This window comes from Olea europaea, unplaced genomic scaffold (assembly GCF_002742605.1).
Source record: "Olea europaea var. sylvestris unplaced genomic scaffold, O_europaea_v1 scaffold23, whole genome shotgun sequence".
Lineage (NCBI taxonomy): Eukaryota > Viridiplantae > Streptophyta > Magnoliopsida > Lamiales > Oleaceae > Olea > Olea europaea.
The window spans coordinates 165,311-185,182 of record NW_019241087.1 but is presented as its reverse complement, the minus strand read 5'-3'; the positions used below and the strand labels follow the sequence as shown (position 1 = coordinate 185,182).

Genomic DNA, 19,872 nt, shown 5'->3' with positions numbered 1-19,872 from the left:
TTAATTGGTAATGTTTATTCAAAGATTTTGATAACATAATTTTGAGTAAAATCACACTTTCCTATATCAAATATAGAGCTTTTCTCTACCTTTGGAATAGTGCATTTACTAAGTCTTTGCTCAATTTAAGCTATTTGAAGTTAATGAGAATTGAAATTATATGATGCAGAAGTAGATGATTGATCTAATTCTTCTTCATTTTAAAAATCATTTAATATATTTTGAGATCTATTACTCGATCTCTTAAACCAAGTTGAAATCGAAGACATAATTAAATCAAATGAAATTATAATAAATTACCATAGTAGAAACAATGCTACAAGATAGACTAACTCTTACCAAACCTACAATAGGACCACCCTAGCACATCTGCACCGGCTCAACATGAGCTGACCAACGCTATTGAGCAGACATCTAGATTTGAATCAAGTTTTCCTTTGACATAGTATCTAAAATGAAAATTTTTATTTTTTTAATTATTATTATTATTATTATTATTGTTTTCAAAATTTGATTTTAATGATGCCCAAAGCCAATTTTTTTAGCTTAGGGAAGGGCTTAACTAAATCGCCCGACGCGCTGCAATACAAAGTCAAAACTGTTTCTGCTCCAACCTACTATTGTCCGAACCCCGATTCTTCAATCATCAGGTATACCGTTTTCGTTCAACCCCAAACCTCCATTTTTCTCTACTGTCTCCTCTCAACTATCTATCTGTATCAGTCTCTTGTGTATGTATTGTACTCGTTACTTGTACATCTATGTCTATATTTATGCATATCGGTATAATTTGAATGGGCAAAGGGGTAGCCACTTCCTATGATCTTATGTTTTTATACAGGTCAGAGTTGCCTCATTTTTGCTTCACCAAAGCAGATCTACACTGAACGGTTTCTCTGCAAATTATATACTGTGTTTTGTGATGTGGTACTGCTAATCAATACTGGTGAAACGGTTATTTGAGATTCTGGATTTATTTATTGTAGACTGTGTAGTAAAAATATTTTATATGTGCTTTTTTGCTTAGTTCATAAAAGTTGGCTGATGGGTTCATGGTAAAAGCTAATTTTTTAAAGATAATTTTTAGTGGTAATCTTGGTGGTAGTTGGTTTCTTGATTTAGATTCAAAATTTCGGCTGAAGGAGGTGATGGTAAATGAGCAACATCTTCACTTGGTGTGGATAATAATTATGCCTGCGTGTTTTTGAGTTGGATGATTCATTACCTACCCATAAAATGTGAAGAAAAGAAGATAAAATTCGAATTTGTGTAGTTGTAATTTGATCAGGGATAAGTTCTATGGCATATTGCGAGGGAAGACCAGATATGGATGGGGAATTAAGAATTTCCATTCTCCAAATTGATATCTTTCAGTAAATATACTGTGTCTATGTCCAAAAAGTTCCGTACCAAAATTTAAGTAATAACCTGAATTTTACCCTGAGGACAATAGAAATAAGTAGGAATAGAGAAGTCTGATCGAAGACTTTTCATCTCTGAGCAGAACTTCTACTGATAATCATTTTTTTCTGTTGGTTTCCATTCAAAATCTATGGTTAACAAGGTTAAGTGAACCATTTAACTTGTTTAAGATGCTTGGGTTCACACCTTTCAAAGTCCTTTAGTGACCATGCTGAGGGAGTGTTTTATTATATTAGTTGGACGAGTTGGGGAGGAATTTTGATTTGCTGATTACCAATCTACACTTGTCCTAGTTGGAACAACTTAATGTCAGTTTTGTTTCATAACATGTTTGGTTGTCCTTAGAAGTAAATTTTTTTCTAACACTTCAGATAAAACCTCAAAAAGGTTATATACCTTTTTCCTTTTATGTAAAGATACTCATGAGTGAGTATTTTATTTTTATTATTTTTTTTAAAGCTTAATTAAACATGCTCATTATGCTTATACTGCTATGTCATGAAAGTCTTTTCTCAGTTGTACCTTCTAGTGTTAAAGAGATGATCAATAATCTTTTATTGCCAGAATTTCACACTGAGGCATTGAAAATATTCTTCTAGTTTGGTAGAAAAATTAGAACTCTAAGATGCTGTACTGTTTGTCTCAAAATGATCTTCTTCTTTTATGCATTTCCTAGAATATGCATGGGATTGCACTATAGAAATTCTCTTTCCATTTCTCTATGCTTTGATGGATGAAATTGTCCGTCAGAATTCTTGAATAGGTGGTTTAAGTCTCTATACCATGTTTTATTGAAGCAAATAATGATGCACTAGTAGCTCTAGAACTATAGAACCTCACAGTAATCAAGTAAATATAGTTTTTAATATTTTTTTTGGGGGAGGGGGGGGTGTTTTTACCTTAGCTGTATCATCTTTGAACATAAAATAAAGTTTCATCAGATTTCACTGCATCCACTGAATTTCCTTTTGTGTCACTTTACTAGTCTTCCAATTCATTTCACTTTTGGTATTGGTCAATTTGCGTATTGATTTTGATCGAGTCCCATAAACATAGAATATTTAGTTAAGTGATTAAGTTAAAACAAAGATAAAAATTCGAGGAGTTGACTGGACGATCTCAGAATGTTGTCTTCTCACTTATAAATATCATGAAAGAAGAAGTGGCTGAATCCTAGTGATTGAAAAAAGTGTTGAGTATTCTAAATATAAGTTTGTTGGGGTACCTTAATTTGAAAACACAAGTCAATATGCTCATATATCACACTACAGCTTCTGAGATAAGAAACAAATACAATTTTTAGTTAAAGAGCAAACTCTTGCACAATATTGAGAATTCTTAGTGAAGTAGTAAAATATCATTTCTAATATTAAGAAATGATTTCCATGGCTGGATGAACTTTTGTGAACATCAAGAAAAATAAAAATAGAAGGCAAAGGTAATGCATGCTTTGTGGAGTTATTTGAGGAAACAATAGTCAGTAATATATACATCTGTCTTTGAAAGCATCTCAAAATCGAGCAGAGTAAATTGAGATAGGAGGTTTTAGAAATCGTATGCTACGTTGCTAAATTTTAAGGGGATTTATCGAATCAAAATTTTGTTTAGAGGTTAATCTTAAAGCTGATAAACTTTCACATTTGACTCTTAAGTCAAAAACGGGTTTAGATATAGTTTCTTTCTTTTAATCCCACTATTTGGCACCATTATATTTATGAAAAATATGTTTTACCTCGCATTGATGTTGGAAGTGCTTTCTCTAGTATCATATCGTCTAATTGGGCCTTTTTCTTTTCTTTTTCTTTTTTCATCATATTCGTTCTTCTGATGTGTATTTTATTCAATTGTTACATAACCTTTATAATATGAGCTGCTGCAATACTACAGCATGGCATCAAGCAGTGGTCAGAATGGAATTCAACTCTTATTAGCTGCTGAGCAAGAAGCTCAACATATCGTCAATGCTGCTAGAACTGGTGATTATCTCTTCAGTGTTATTGTCACATATCTATCCAATTGATTCTTTCACATTATCAAAATAGGCACTCCTCGTAATAGAGGGACTGAACAAATTGATGAAGACACTAATGCTTATTACTTGAAATTGCATAGTATTGCTCTGCATATTTTATATCACATATCATGATGACATATAGACTTAAATGCCAGGAGGACATTTTTCACCTTTTGTTTGGAAGGAAAATGTGATAGGGAAGAAAGTATTTTTGTTTATCGTAAATGACTGGTGATGCTAATTTTTGTTACGTGTCACACAAAAGATGACTGGTGGAGAAAAGCATGCAAAATTCTCAACTTGAAATTCTCATCTTTTGCAGTAGCTTGTGTTATAATTCAAATATAAAATGTTGTTCCTTTATTATAGCTGAATCACTTGGCCCCTGTTTGATAGCCTTTTCTTTTTTTTTTATTATTATTATTATTATTATTATTATTATTATTATTATTATTTTATTTTTTTTTATTTTTTATTTTTTATTTTATTTATTTATTTTTTTGTTTAGAATGAGTTTTTGAATAGAAAATTTTTGGAGAATGTGTGGTTAAAAATAGGAAAAAGTTTTGGGTTTGCGTGAAGAATATTTTATTATAAAAATGTGTGATAGAAAATCAGTATGAGAAAGAAAGTGTTTTGAAATAAAAGTTGTCAAATGGTCTTTATTATGAATATCATATAATTCTTACGCATTTTCTACAATGTAAATTATACCGTCAGTGTACGGTGTCAAGTTTTATAATATATGAATGGAGTTAAAATATCAAATTCATAGGAATTGTAATTTAATTTTATATTAAGTACTGTAATTATGTAGCCTCTATTTTATCTAGATAAATGAATTTTTAAATCAATATCTTATCTAAACTAGGGATGATTGACAAATTCAATAAATAAATGCACGTTATACGAATTAATCAATATAGAAGAGCCTAGGGTATGATTGCACTAAATTATCAAATATGATTTTCAAAAACCTACTTTTCTCTAATCATTTTCCATGTTTATAAGCAACAACCCTAAAATAATTTTACCCCTTCTTTCGAGTGCCAGGTAAAAATTAATCATAGAATTAATTCCAATATCTCTATTCCGAATTAAAAACAAAATTTATAAATATTGTGGTTCTTAGATGGAACAAACTTCCTATATTCTACATGAAATCCATAAAATTTAGGTTGTGCTACTGTTGTGATCAAGACTAAGTGTGTGTATTCAATTAAGACTTTTAATGACTTTTTCGGATTTAAAAAGTTTTGGGGTATTCAATTGAGACTTTTTAAGACTGTAAAAATCAGGGTGTATTTAATTGAGACTTTTATAGACTTTTAAAAAGTTTTTAAAAGTCAAAGTGTATTCAATTAAAATTTTTTAGAAGTCTCTATAAGTCTTGGAGTATTCAAATTTTAATGACTTCTAGAGATTTTATAAAAGTTTATCTTAAAATTTGTCTCTCATTAATCACGAGAATTTGGGAGACTTTCTTAAAAATATGTTTTTTTTTTCAATCTTTATTTCCTTTAACCTTCTATGGATATGTATAATTAAAATTTATTTTTTCTATACATTATATTCCATTTATCTCTCTCTCTCTCTCTCTTCTATTATTTATCTCTATTTTCTATGAAAAAATTAAATTGGATTCTTGTAGCTTTTTTTTTTCCTTTTTCATTCAATTTTTTGTGAAAAAGAGATATAATTAAATTTAAATATATTTATTTTTAAAAGTATACTATACTAATAATATCGAATCATATATATGTATAATTTTGATTATTATTTATTTAATTAAGGTCTTAAATTTTTATATTTAAAAAAAAAAATTATCATATGGGAAGAAGAAGGAGAAGGAAAAGAGGAATTGTGGGGACTAATACCTCGTATGTGAGAATTTCACACCAGATCCACATGAATTTTATTTCAAATAAAAGTCTTCAAAAGTTTTTTGAATTCCACAAAAGTTTATAAAAATTTTAAAATGAAAATCCGTATAAGTTTACGAAAGACTTTTACTAATTCTATACAAATCTATAAAAGATTCACAAATTCGCAAAAGTCGTCACTTGAAAAAAAGTCCATCAAAGTTTTCATAAGTCTCAATTGAATACACCCTCCTAAATTTCCCTATCGAGTGTCGGAATTGACTAGCATCTAATAATTCAATTCGTCGTCAATTAATTAAAAGCATTAAATCAAACACAAATAAATGGAATTAAAAAATTTCATAGAAATAATTAAAAATAATCAAATCATATTTGGCTAATCAAACCCTAGAAAATTATTTTATTCATATATAAGACATGAAATCCATACAATGCATAAATAATAACATGAAGAAAAGAAAGACAACTATTTTTTTGATGGATGAATCAATCTTCTTCACCAAGCTACCTTTGCCTCCTTGATTTCTTGAATCTCGTGTCATTCAATTCTCTGAAAATTAGTCTTTAGGATAGTATTTATATTATCTTGAATTCTTGGAAGGGTTGGGGTTGGATTAAGCTAAGAGAAGAGTCCAAAAGAATTTCTTTTTCTCACTCAGCGACGCCACATTGTTGTTAAAATTCTGCAACGGTTGCACTGTGGCGTCACTAAAATGGTGCTAAGACAACCATGTTCGGGTGAAAAACAGCATTACGCATCTTTCAGTATTTTTATCATGATTCTTTCTCTCCATATCGGATTAAGATGATTCAAAATGTGTTGAAAAGATAGCTTATAGGGGTACAACTTTACTGTGGATAACTATTTTCAATTCGAACGTTTACTACGTTTAAATATTTTGATCACATTTTACTCCTTTTTGACTTCTAATTGCATCCAATGACTTCTAGCAATCTCCAATTATTATTTATTGGTCCAAATCAAATATTAAAAAGTTACAATTAAATCCTCAAACTTTGAATTTCACCATTTTCGTTGTTATGCACTTCTTTCAGTTTAGCCTCCAATCATCAAATTTCACCAAATCAACTTTAACTTCTTGATTCATACCAAAATCATTATTTTCTCCTAGTTTCGCATCATTCATATCAATTTTCCTAACCTATAAAACAACATGAAAACACAAATCAAAACTTACAAAAACTCTAAGAATCAAACGAAATATCAAGATATGAGTGAAACACACCATCAAATTTGTTTTCTTTTATTCTATTCCCAAGGGTGTAATCTGATGTTGATTTACAAATCATTGCTCCTTACCCTTTCCAATTTAATAAGATTTTACTAATTATAGTTCAATATATCAACAAATGAGGATTCTTTTTATTTCTGATTGCCTCAACCTCCAAAAATCAACCAAGTTACTAATTCTTTATCAAAGGAATAATATTCTAAAACAAGTGTTTGGGGCTTAATCAAACATATGCATCTTTTGTTTTATGCACATTTGCTTTTTTAAATATATATTCTTTAATTAATCTTATGCGTGGACGTATCGACATTAAGCTTTCTAAATGACCCTTATAGTGAGTTTTAGGTCGATGACTCTCAAATTTGATGACTTTAGGGTATCAAGTTTTAAATTCTTGTAGGTTTAATCACTTGAATTATAAAGGTTACGAAAAGACGTTTCACAATGAAATTATTATAGTTGTTCTGGTTGGGATCTTTTAGGGTAATTTTACAACAATGTTGCTTTTTTGCTTTTATACAATGATTAGCACAATGTCTCCTTATTAAATACTCATTCTCGAAAATCAATCCTTAATGTTTTCACCCAATTTTCATCATATTGGTCTTAGACAATCAACATAAAATTATCATACATGAAATCCACACTTATCTCCAAGTTTCCTTGTAACAGCTCAGCCACTTAAGCTATCTTAGATTTGATTTAAGGATATAATAATGTTTAGTTATTTGGATTTAGTATTTAAGTTCTCTATTTCAACTTATAAACATGAATCAGCTTATTCGTGTACAATGATGCAATCAATTCGTGTGCCTTGGTATCTCACGTTCTACATGAATAAGCAAAAAATTAACTAAGGCACATAACTTATTCAAGTTTCATATCTAACACATGGTCTCAATTATATACATTAATGTCGGCAATGCTATCTAACTTACACAAGCATGCAAAAACAATATATGTATATTATTTATTTAATTTTATTTATTTATTTTTTAAACGGCCTACAAATCACACAATAAAAAAACTAAGATAATTTGATAATTTATATTTCACCTCCCAAATTTAAACTTAGCATTATCTGCAGTGTGAAATAAAGGAAAAGGAGGGGAACATTATTGAATTGTCGTATTGCTAATGATGTTATGGTGCTATGATGCTGAATTTGATGGATTCTTCTTCTATCTTCTCCCCTAAACTTGAGATTTCCTACATAAAAAACATGAACTCATTACTAACTAAAATTTTACACTAATATCTAAAATAAGAGGTAGAGAGATAAAAAGTTTGGGTTGCCTTTCAAGAAGTGCTTCTTTAACTTCATTAGCTTGACATAACCGAAATGCCTAAGTTAGGTCTTCAAGTGGCACTTCCCTCACGTTTCCAAACTTGTTCCTTAGCTTTGAACTCTTCTTCAATATAGTATGGCAACTAAGATTAGGAAGCTGCTTCACCTTCAGTATAGTCTTCAAAATCTCTTTTGATTTGATAATGTTGGGAGGTTTTAAAGGTTTTTCAATATAGTTCTTTCTGGCCAGTTGATCGGCTCCTTGAGCTATGATGAAATCCACAACTTCCTTGGTCATGTGTGGCTTCCAATAGCGGCTTTATCAATCGTTGAATAACTAGTTGCCATGTACTACTCTAGAGGGTCATATAGAACATTTCTCTTTTGAAATTTTTACCCTCCCTGCTTCAATTAATTGGACTATGTGGCAAGTGTTGACTTTTTCTGAAGATTTATTCGTTTGATAAATGTTGAACATGATTCTTCATTAACCTGTAGTGTCAATTTTTCTCCTTGAACATCAATCAGAGCTCTCCCTATTGCCAAGAAGGGTCGACCAAGAATTAATGGTAATTCTTGATCTCTTCCATATCCTAAATCACAAGGTCTACTGAAAAGATGAACTTGTCAACTTTAGCCAACACATTTTCAATGATCCCTCTAGGGTATGTGATAGATCTATGAGCTAGTTGTAAAGTAATTGTGGTTGATTTCATTTATACAACCAACTTTTTGAATACTGATAGTGGCATCAAATTGATGATAGCTCCAAAGTTATACAATGCCTTTTTAAAAATAGAAGTGTCAATTGTGCATGGAATAATGAAGCTACTTGGATTTTTTAGTTTTGAAGGGAGCTTTTCTGGAAAATGGCACTACATTCTTCTGTCAGCTTGATTGTTTCAAATTCCAGCAGCTTTCTTTTCTTTTACATCACTTCTTTAAAAAATTTGACATAGTTTGGCATTTGTGTCAAAGCATCAGTGAAAGGAATATTGATGTGGATCTTCTTGAAGACTTCCAAAAATTTGGCAAACTGCTCATCAAATTTCTTCTTTGAGAACCTCTGTAGATAAGGTAGTTGTGGCTTCATGGGAGGATTATTTGGGAATGAGATTAAGTTACATCAATAGTTATTCTTTATCGCTGATTCCTCATTTTTTCTTCTCTTCATGATTTGAAGTAGGTATAGGAACCACAACTTCGTAGGTTTGCTCTCTTCAAGCTCTTTTTCGCTTCTTAAAGCGATAGCATTGCAATGTTCCTTTAGGTTAATCTCTATGTTACTAGGAAATTTTCCTTTCTGCTGGAAGGTTATTGCAGCTACGAGTTCACAAATCCGTACTTCTAAATTTTTCATTGTGGTTTTCATGTCGGTCATATGAGTCTCATTATTGTCAAGTCTGAACTCGTCCTTGTTGAATTTCGCCCTTATCTTAAAAATAAAGGTCCGTAAGATATTCTCCAGTGATGGGTTTCCTTCAGAAGCCTTATTATTGAACTCAAGTGACAACTGCATCACGTTCCATTGTTACAATAAGAGAGGTTCTAATGGTTTCGTAGTCCTGGATTGTAATGGTTTGTTGAGTACTTTTCTCTTTGATTGAAGTTTCTGTCATTCACTTACTGGACTTGCTCATTCTTTGTCTCAATCTCATGGTATAATGTAGAAACAGCCATGATAGAATCTGCTTTTCCGAGTTCCTTGTAATGTCAATGCAGCCATTTGAGTTGTGAGAGAGGACATTTAAGTTGTAAGGGTTGTAATGAGGTCTACATACTCTCTTTGCACTTGAACACTTACTTGGCCATTGATAGCTTTTAGTGGCTATTTCATCCATTAGGGAGTAGGCCATATCTGCTGTCCTAGACATCAAAGTTCCTCCAGCTGTTAAATCCACTACCGTCCTTGTCTGATCATTCAGCCAGCTATAAAAGATTTCCATTTGCATCCAGTCTTAATAACCATGTTGAGGGCATCTTCTTAGTAAATCCTTGAATCTCTCCCAATCCTCATAAAATGGTTCTAAGTTTGCTTGTTTGAACTGGCCAATTTTACTCCGTAATTGCGCTGCTTTGGAAGGCAGGAAAATTTTTGTGAGGAACTTCTGATTTAATCCCTCCTAAGTTGTGATGGATCCATATGGCAAATATTGGAACAATGCTTTAGCTTTATCCTTTTAAGGAGAAGGAAAATAAGCGAAGTCGGATGGTGTCTTTCGTAATGCCATTCATCTTCACATTATCATGGATTTCAAGAGAACCTAGATGAGCATTTGTATCATTTGTTGGAGATTCCCAAACCAATTTTGTTGAACCATGGATATCAATCTTGGCTTTAGTTCAAAGTTATTTGCAGCCACTATTTGGCATGCAATACTTGAGTAGTTGTCGCTGACCACTAGTCTGACATAATCTCTAATGACCCACAGTTGAATGCTCTGATTCGTTGCTTGTTATGTCATTGCTTCGAGTTCGTTTCTTTGTATGCTCCTTAAAAATCTAAAAGTTCATTCAATTTCAGGATCAAAGGATAATCGGCCAACAGATCTTCGTGTAAACCTGAATCAAGAACCAAATAAACTATTTAAAAGCATAGAAATCTAAATTAGGAGAAAAGCTACTTGGTAATAATATTAGCAAAAATCAAATAAAACAATCTTCGATAACGACGCCAAAAACTTGTTACGCCTTTTCTACAATGTAAATTATATACAAGCGTACGGTGTTAAGTTTTATAATATATGAATGGAGTTAAGAGCATTGAACCCACAAGGATTGTAATTTAATTTTATACTAAGTACCATAATTATACTGCAAGTGTACAGTGTCAAGTTTTATAATATATGAATAAAATTAAGAATGTTGAATCCACAAGGATTGTAATTTAATTTTATACTAAGTACCATAATTGTGTAGTGTTTATGAAAATTATTTCTTCTCGATTTTAAAACCCATCGCAAGTGTACGGTTCGTTAACAAGTAGTAAAGTGGACTATGAGTCCAAGTATCGTTCCCACGAGGATTAAATTAGCTCTAATCAAACTAATGTGACCTTAACCGAATCTAATTGAATGAAAATTTGGTTTAAATATGAAAACCCTAATTTCGGGAGAAATCCCCAATTCGAAACCCTAATTGCAAAGAAAACCCTAATTTCAAAATTGGAAACCCTAAATTCAAAATTTCACTAATCTAATGAAATAAATACGCAACTGAAATGTAAATATGCAATTTTAGAATTATTGTATTGAAATGAATTGAAATGAAATCATTAAGAACTTGAATCCCCAATTGATTATTAAAAACCCTAATTTCACAAATTCAACGAATAGATGAACAAAATGCCAATTCAATGTTCCTAAATTATCCAATACACTCTCTCGATATATATTGAATCTACTCTTACACATCACCAGCCTATATTTCTATGGATGATGCAATGTATAAGAATGCATGACATTTTATGAACATTTTCATGAATTGCATAAAGCATAGAGGTAAGTTTCCATCCCCTATCGGACCCTATGTCGATTTATATTCTATCGAATTTATTCCCCTTCTTTCGAATGCAAAGAATAAATCATCTACAATCACATAATAATTGGCCAAATAATTATGGAAACATTCAACTCATATAAATCAAACATTTGTCCAATCGAAATTAATGTTGAATTTATGAAATAACGGAAATTTAAATCATCAAAAGGTTCATCAAATTCCTAATGAACAAAAACCCTAGCCTATAATCATCATTGCAAAATCAAGAAATTGAAAAACGAAATTAAAAGAAAATAAGAATACACCCGTCTATGCGACCGCATAGAAGGTTACACTATGCGGTCGCATAGAAGTAACCATCTATGTGGTTTGTTCAATTTGGTCCCTGAACTTCTTTGTTGCTTCTCTTGACTTCTTTCTTCGATTTCTTCATCTTTTCAACAAATTTTATCTTCCAATTGATTATTGATACCATCAATTCTTATGCCCCTCATTCGGCATATCTTTTGAGTATTTGCGCTTTAGTCCTCCAACTTTCAATTGTCTTCATTTCAGTCCCTCTTCAATATTTTCTTCTTCCATTCGTTTTGCTTTGTCATTGAACTCATACTTGGCATGTCTTCCCTCTCGTTTTGCATTTAGCTCAACTTTTCAATATTTGCACCTTTGGTCCTCGAACTATCAAATTGTTGCGTTTTGGTCCTTCTTCGGCTCTTTTCTCCTGAATTCCACAATTTCCATTGAATTACCTACAATGCATAAATTTAACTGGATTAAGTCACAATTCAACCATTTTTTCCATGTTTAAGTCATGTTTATGATCCAAATAAGTGTGTAAAAACACACTTATCATGTAGCCTCTTTTTATCTAGATGAATGAATTTTTGAACCAACGTTTTATCTAAATTTGGAATTATTGTGATGAATTCAATGGATAAATGCAAATTATACAAAGCAATCAATATAGGAGAGCCTAGGGTGTGATTTCGCCCAACAATCGAATATGATTTTAAAAAAATATAGTTATATCTAATCAAATTTTCATGTTTATAAGCAAGGACCCCAATGTAATTTCACACCCTCTCTCAAGTGCTGGGTTTAGATTAATCCTTGAAATTAATTCCAATATCTCTATTACGATTTAAAATCAAGATTTATCAAGATTGTGGTTCTTAGATGGAACAAGCTTCCTAGATTCTACACACTATTGAAATCCATAAAATTTAGGTTGTGTTATTGTTGTGATCGAGCATAAATTCCACTCTCGAATGTCGGAATTGACCAACATCTAACAATTCATTAGTCGCCAATGAATTGAAAGCATTAAATCAACAGCACAAATAAAAGAAATTGAAAAATTTCATAGAAATAATTAAAACAAAATCAAATCATATCTCAAGTTTTGGTTAATCAAACTTTAGAAAATTATTTTGTTCATATATGAGACATGAAATCTATACAATGCATAAATAATAACATGAAGAAAAGAAAGATAAATATCATCTTTTTGATGGATGAATTAATCTTCTTCACTGAGTTGCCTTTGCCTCCTTGATTTCATGGATCTTGTCCCATTCAATTCTCTTTGAAAAGTGGTCTTTAGGATTGTATTTATATTATCTTGAAGTCTTGAAAGGGTCAGGGTTGGATTGGGCTCGGAAAAGAGTCCGAAAAGATCAACTCTTTTTCTTGCCCAGCGGCACGATAATTGTTGTGCTGTGATGCCGCGCTGCTATTAAAATTTAGCAACAGTGGGGCTATGGTGCCTACTCTCAGGTGGAAAATCAGAACTGTGCATCTTTCAGTATTTTTATTTTAACTCTTTCTCTCGATATTCGATTGTGGAGATTCAAAATATGTTGGAAAGATAATTCAATGGGCTACAATACTTCAGATGATTGTTTCCAATTCGAATGTTTATTATGTCAAGAAAAGGTCTCAATCTTCAACTAAAAATCTGAAACATACTTCATGCAGTGGAAAATTGATTTGTTAAAATATTTTTATCATATTTAACTCTTTTTTGACTTCTAATCACATTGGATGACTCCTAGAAATCTTTAATTATTATTTTGTGGTCTGAATTAACTATTAGAAAGTTACAACTGAATCCTCAAGCATTAGATTCATGCCAAAATCAACATCAACTTCTCCCCAATTCCTTCCAAAATCACTTTTTTCTCCAAGCTTCGCATCATCCATATCAATTTATCTAACCTATAAAACAACACAAAAACACAAATCAAAACTTACTAAAACTCTAAGAATCAAACGAAATATCAAGATTTTGTTGCATTAATATGATGAGTGAAGCACACTCTTCAGTTATATAACACGAGTTCTTGTGCTATCCATAAGACGAATTATAAATCTAATAGCCACTTTTAGAGATCTTTTGCGTTGCATTGTCCTTGCATGAGACATTTCTGTTGTACCTCCATTGCCTTGTGGTTTGGGCTACTTAGCCTACTTTGCAAGCTTTTCACGTAAGCTTGATCGCTAGTCTCAATCTATTTCAAGCAAAAGCTTGAAGGGTTGGTTTGTGGCTATTTCAACACGTATAATAGACCTCATATATGTTTTTTTTTTTTTTCTTTTTTTCCCTCATCAATTTAGGAAGAAAAAGGTAACTGGCTTTATCTCTAGCTAGAGTCTCAAAACGTTATGGGCCTTAGCCCCTTTGAACTTTACTTGACTAGCCCCATTGTGCTCAAAATCACAAGTAAAATTGGCTATGGCTTATTTGTGCTTGTAGTTTGGATAGGCAAATTCTTCATGTAATGAATTCTTGAACTAGTGATTTTAATGTGCTGTGGCCTTCGTGTGCAGCAAAACAAGCTAGACTGAAGCAGGCTAAAGAAGAGGCTGAGAAGGAGATTGCTCAATTCCGCGCTCAAATGGAAGCTGACTTTCAGAAGAAGGTGGCAGAGGTAATGTAAAACTAACATTAATCTTTATGCAATCCTAAAACTGTAATTTGATTTGCACATTGAAGCATAATGATCCAAATTGTTTTATTATAGCATGATTGTGCTGATTCTGGCTAATGTTTTTTGTAATCAATGGTTTCATAACAAAGTTCTTGATTTCTTATTGCTTTTTCATTGTGTCTCATGCTCCATCAAACAGAGTAGTGGAGACTCAGGTGCTAATGTAAAGCGCCTTGAACAAGAAACCGATGCAAAGATCCAACATCTGAAGACAGAGGCTTCAAGAATTTCCCATGATGTTGTCCAAATGCTTCTGAGGCACGTGACAACTGTGAAGAACTAAAAGATCTCGGTTAAGCAAAGTTCATTGAGACTTGAGTGCTCTCTTTACTTTTGTTAATTTGAGATGAATATAATGGCAAATAAAATTTGTGTTTGTCTTGTATTTTAGCATATTTGTGTGTCGTGTAGGTGAATCCCTTTGAATAAATAAAACGAGTTCAATCGGTCTCATGTTAGTTGTATACTTATGTTCAGTATGATCTTTTCATACGAGAAAGGAAGCTCGTCCATTTAGCTTGCGAACTTTAAACATAATTTAGATACAATTTTACATGGTTTGAGGAAGATCAATATAGTTACCCGAAAGAAATACTAGGAGAATGGTCTCAGTTTGCGCTGTTAGCAGCTAATTAGGTAGAATTCACCTTTAAAATCAACTTGTAAGAGGAAGGTGCCTAGAGTAAACCACAAGTCAGGCATTCCACAATTAACGTGGGGTATAATTAGATCATTATATTTCACTCCTCTTCAAGACCAACATTCTTGGCCGCCCATTTACACGGTGAGTCCACTGAACCAATCCTCCAATGCATATTGATCTATCAATCAAAATGAAACCAACAAACTAAACCTCTTCCTACATACTTGGGAGTCGACTACATGTATTGATATGATATTGTGGGGATTTGACATTGGTTTCTTCCTCAGGAATGCAGCATTGAGAGATCTTGAAGAATTTGCTCCACCACGATCCCACAAGCAAATAATCCTACGCCAACAAGTGCAGGTTCTGCTCTTGATATTGCTGTTGGGTCGGCGCCCTGGACATTTTTCTTGTTCATTGCCCACGCCATGGCCGGGGGAAGAACCCCATATAGCATTGTCATACAATAGCCTCCCTGTTCCAAAACTAACATTAGGAATTCCATTTTGAGACACCAGGTTCTGAAGGGAGGCTAATTTCAACTTACAGCAATATCTGTAGCTGCTGAAAATGCATCTGGTACTGTTGTTGATACAAGAAGAGATGGAACAATGACCATAGCTGTTGCTGTTAAGTTTGTCTTATTTCTTCTCCACCAATAATATAGCGAATTCGATTTATGCTACAGTAAAATTACCATAAATTAGGGAGTATTTATCGGCATAGATAGGATGATAAGAGTCACAATATATTTGGAAGAAAGACAATCTACCTCTAATAGTTGTGTTGAGGGGGGAAGCAAGAACAAATTATTAAGTTGCTCCTTGAAGAACTCGGAGAAACCCAATATAGTGCCAATTAGAGAAGTCCCAACAGCCAGAAGTGAAAAGGCCTCTACCATGAAAGAAAGTCCACTCCACCTCACACTAAATAAGAACAGAAGGCAAGCTAATATGAAAAATAAATTATGGACAATAATTGGCCTTTCGCTGCGAGGCCAACCTTGAGATGGGACTACAGCCGAAATGGGCCACAGAGAAATGTGGCAGACCAGGCCACAACAACATAACCCATGCCGACCCAGGCCTGTAAGCATGCTGGTTTGGAACTCTATTCAACAGGGATGACACTACTGGACATGAGAAATATCCACAATTTTCAACGAGAAACATTAACAAGCAATAACTGATTAGCCAAACTGTTTTCCTGATTAATGGATGAATTTGTAAGTGAAAATGAACTACCTCATAAGCAATTCCACAGGATCAGCAACTTCATTTGCCTGGCTTGAGAGTCCAAGTGCTATTGCGTTCCAAACAAGCAATGCTACCAATGGCACAACACTTCCAAGCAAAACTGAAGTCCTTACTCGCCTAAGATCGCCTCCCAGATAAGCACATAGAACTACAAAAAGATCCAATGTGATTAAACCTGAAATAAGTTTCATTCAATCTAGTACTAAGAATCTAAGATCATCCACTCTTGAATAAAAAGAGAAAACGTGGTAGCAGAGAACGAAGAATATTCACCAGGCGCAAGATCATGATAAACCAAAGAAAATATCATTACTGGAATAGTTGCTGGGACCTTTTCCCAGTCACCACTTGTCTCGGTGCCTGGCCATCCTCCCAACACAATAGCTAGAACCTCAATTGATATCAGCAAACCTGTTTCAACATTTTATCATATATGATTAGGATAAGGAGAGAAATATAATTAGTAACATTACAACTGCCAAAAGAATTTTTCTATGAACATGAAATGCGTAGTTCTTTCTTGAAATTGCAGAGAGTTTCGACCTATGATTTGAACTAGTCCTGATACCTATCATGGATGTCGTTAGCCATCGGTTAACTTGATCAGTAGCGCGTGTACCTCCAACAGCTATCAAAATCGAGAAAAGGGCCGTGAAGAAAACTCCAGAAACTGATTCGGGAAGATTGATTAAATGATAAAGGATCTCCCCAGACTTGGAACTATACGCGATCATAGAAGTGTAACCTAAGAATATATAGGTCCCCGTTGCTAGAGCTCCACCCCACTCTCCTAGTGTCTCTTGAGCCATGGTTCTTATGGATATTACCTCTAATTCATCCTGGTCGACTCTCATTTTCTTCTTTCTCAGTAACCCCACATTAATTTCAACTAATAACAAAGCTTCAATTAATAGAAAAGACCAACAAACTGTCAATGATATTGAACTCGGAAGTAGTCCCTGCAACACAAAACAAAGGCAAGAGTTAACACAATGCAAATGCAAAACTTGTATCTGCACCACCTAATTGAACTTCACCATTCCCTTTTACCCCCAACAAACAACAAAAAACGAATGCAGTAACTACACTAGATGAATTTAATGCTGTGAATTATTACTAGTTATGAAAAAACAAAAACAAAAAACTAAGCCTTGTTGTCAATAATTTGAAATCGGCGATATGAATCATTTTAAATTGGCTTTCAATCTAATGCAACCTCCTCGTTTACTCGAACTTGGTGCGGGCTTGCTCTCAACTCTTACAATAACAGGGAACATTTTTTCCATTACAAGGATGAAGTACGTGTATCCTCTAGTTTTGATCAGTCTTCAATAAATCAAAAGAAAAATTAGTTGAATATGGAACAAATTCGGTCTCAACAATTAAAAAGAATGTACCCGTTCGCCTCCTTTTACACATAAGGTAAAAATTGGTGTTTCCACGCCCCTTGGATCACTAATTTAAATAAAAATTATAAAATTTTAAATAGAATTTCTTTCAAAATGTAGTTAAATTTACCGCAGCGGAAGTTTTCTTGGGAAGAGCAAGAATCCCAGAACCAATACTTGTTCCAATGATGAGAGCAACTGCACCTGCAATACTACCTTTTTCTTTTGAAATTTTCACTTGCTCCTCACTCAATTTCACTACTACACAAAACTTCATTCTCTTTTTTGCTGAAAATTTCCAATTATGAGTTTGCTGCCTTCCTGAATGAGAATGGCCATAAGCAGGGCCCCAATAGTTTCGGCTGAAATTTGGGAAAATCAGATGAATTCAGTAAATGGATACTAAGATAAATGAATACAGTGATCAAGAAAAGAGAGAAAAATACATCCCGGAATTGAAGGAAATTTTGATGCTGCGTTGATGACATCTCGTCCATGATGGACTTGTTAATTTTGGAATTCCGCGGCTTTTAGCAACAAACGAAGAAGATGGAATCATGTGATTAAAATCCATCATTCAGTCTCTCTCTAAGCTCCCAGTACCCAAATATCTGGGAACATGATGTAGCTGGACGAGTTAATTGTTTCAATAGTCACTAAAGTTCGTCCATATCTTTGATTCATCCCCCTGAAATTTAAAATATCGAATTTTGGTTATTAAACTTAAATTAATATCTTCGATTACTCAATGAACTTAGGTCCATGTTTTACATTGCTCACTAAAATTTAAAATGTCAATCTTTGGCACTGAACTTTGAAATACGCTGTACATTACTTACTAACATAACTGTTGAACTTTTAAAAATATCATTAGGCTCTTCCAGCTAAAAAGAATCAATTTCCACCTGTAGGAAAATTACGGAAAAATATATGAGTTGATAGCTCAGTGAGTGGAGAAATTCAAAAATAATTATACCTTTTCAATTTTACATTTTTACCGAAAATCGAGCTCATTATCATTGAATAACTCGCAAGATAATATCATATAATTATAGTCAAAATGTGATATATTCACATAACGTGATAAAATAGCATCTGAAGTCATGAAATGAATATAAGTTGATAATCATGCTATAATAGCATCACATCAAATGTACTGAAAAATCCATCAAAAATGTACCATCCTGACTAAAATCTGTAACCCGCCCTTCAGGCTAAGAACTTTCGCCACAGGCCTTTGGCCCCTGCGTGAACGAAAGCGGGTCTCAAGACCTTTGATAATCAATTATAGAACACGGTCAAGGCCCCTCAGTGAACTATATGTACACGGTCGAGACCCTTTCATCCCCGGTCCAAGACCCCTCGGTGTAGTATAGAACACGGTCAAGGCTCCTCTGTGAACTAGAAGAAGTACATGATCATGAGTACTGATTACATCCAAAGTATAACGTGGTGATTGTAGTACAGCTTTGGGGTGTCGTATCCACAGGGAGATGGAAATTTTCTCAAAAAATCAAACAAACTAGGGTTTTCGTAATTTTATGTGGGAATGATTTGTCACTTGGAATAAAAATTAATTATCAATATGCGATATAAGTGAAGCGTCGGAATTCCCCCAATGGATTGGATCAATCGACATCAATAATTTATGTATTTTTCCTCAATTAGAGATTTTCTTCCCAACTCTCTAATCGGAAGATTTAACAATAAAGTCCAATTTAATTCCAATTATATTGCTAGAATCTAGATTTTCTATAACACATTCGCACATTTTTTTTTATTGGAACAAGATCAAAAATCGACCATATACATCAAGCATAAGGCAGTAATCAATTCGCCAATAAAGTAATATTAAGATTAAAATTCAACAATTATTTCAATCATTCGATAGAAGGAACATGGCTAGATCTATGAAGGATTTGATAAAAGTTAAAATAATCTCAACAATAAATAATTCAAATTGTAATTCAACTAGTATTTCGAATATTCGATAGAGAAAGCATGACTGAATCTATGGAAATTCTAATAATTGTTAAACTAATGTCAAAAACATATTAAAGATATGGAAATTCGATTCTAAAATTGTTTAATAATGAAAAACTCAATTACATGAATTAAAGATGTCGAAATCACCAAAACCGATTGAGATCCTTCGTTGCTTCACCAAGTTCCTTAGTTTTCCATGGAGTTTCTTGAGCACCAAGATGAAAGAAATAGGTCTGGGGGCGTCT

At 33.0% G+C, this 19,872-nt stretch overlaps 2 protein-coding genes across 4 annotated transcripts; one reads left to right on the top strand and one right to left on the bottom strand.

The window, feature by feature from the left end:
- Nucleotides 1–531: 531 nt before the first annotated feature.
- On the top strand, nt 532–14,815 carry LOC111381381 (V-type proton ATPase subunit G 1). Of its 3 annotated transcripts, XM_023005160.1 has the most exons (5): nt 558–650; nt 842–927; nt 3,310–3,398; nt 14,191–14,291; nt 14,491–14,815. In XM_023005160.1, exons 2-5 carry the CDS (start codon nt 923–925, stop codon nt 14,632–14,634), a joined length of 339 nt encoding a protein of 112 aa, XP_022860928.1. In that variant the 5' UTR covers nt 558–650; nt 842–922; the 3' UTR covers nt 14,635–14,815. The 3 variants fall into 3 exon arrangements, with proteins under 3 accessions (XP_022860929.1, XP_022860928.1, XP_022860927.1); XM_023005161.1 differs by lacking the exon at nt 842–927 and having other exon boundaries at nt 532–650; XM_023005159.1 differs by lacking the exons at nt 558–650; nt 842–927 and adding an exon at nt 818–841.
- Nucleotides 14,816–14,946: 131 nt separating this feature from the next.
- Nucleotides 14,947–18,253, bottom strand: LOC111381380 (tyrosine-specific transport protein-like). The gene is made up of 8 exons (XM_023005158.1): nt 18,088–18,253; nt 17,772–18,003; nt 16,822–17,212; nt 16,527–16,664; nt 16,242–16,401; nt 15,770–15,923; nt 15,545–15,679; nt 14,947–15,472 (listed from the first exon to the last, which is right to left on the bottom strand). The coding sequence occupies exons 1-8, from the start codon at nt 18,216–18,218 to the stop codon at nt 15,278–15,280; spliced, it is 1,536 nt and encodes a 511-aa protein (XP_022860926.1). The 5' UTR covers nt 18,219–18,253; the 3' UTR covers nt 14,947–15,277.
- Nucleotides 18,254–19,872: the final 1,619 nt, after the last annotated feature.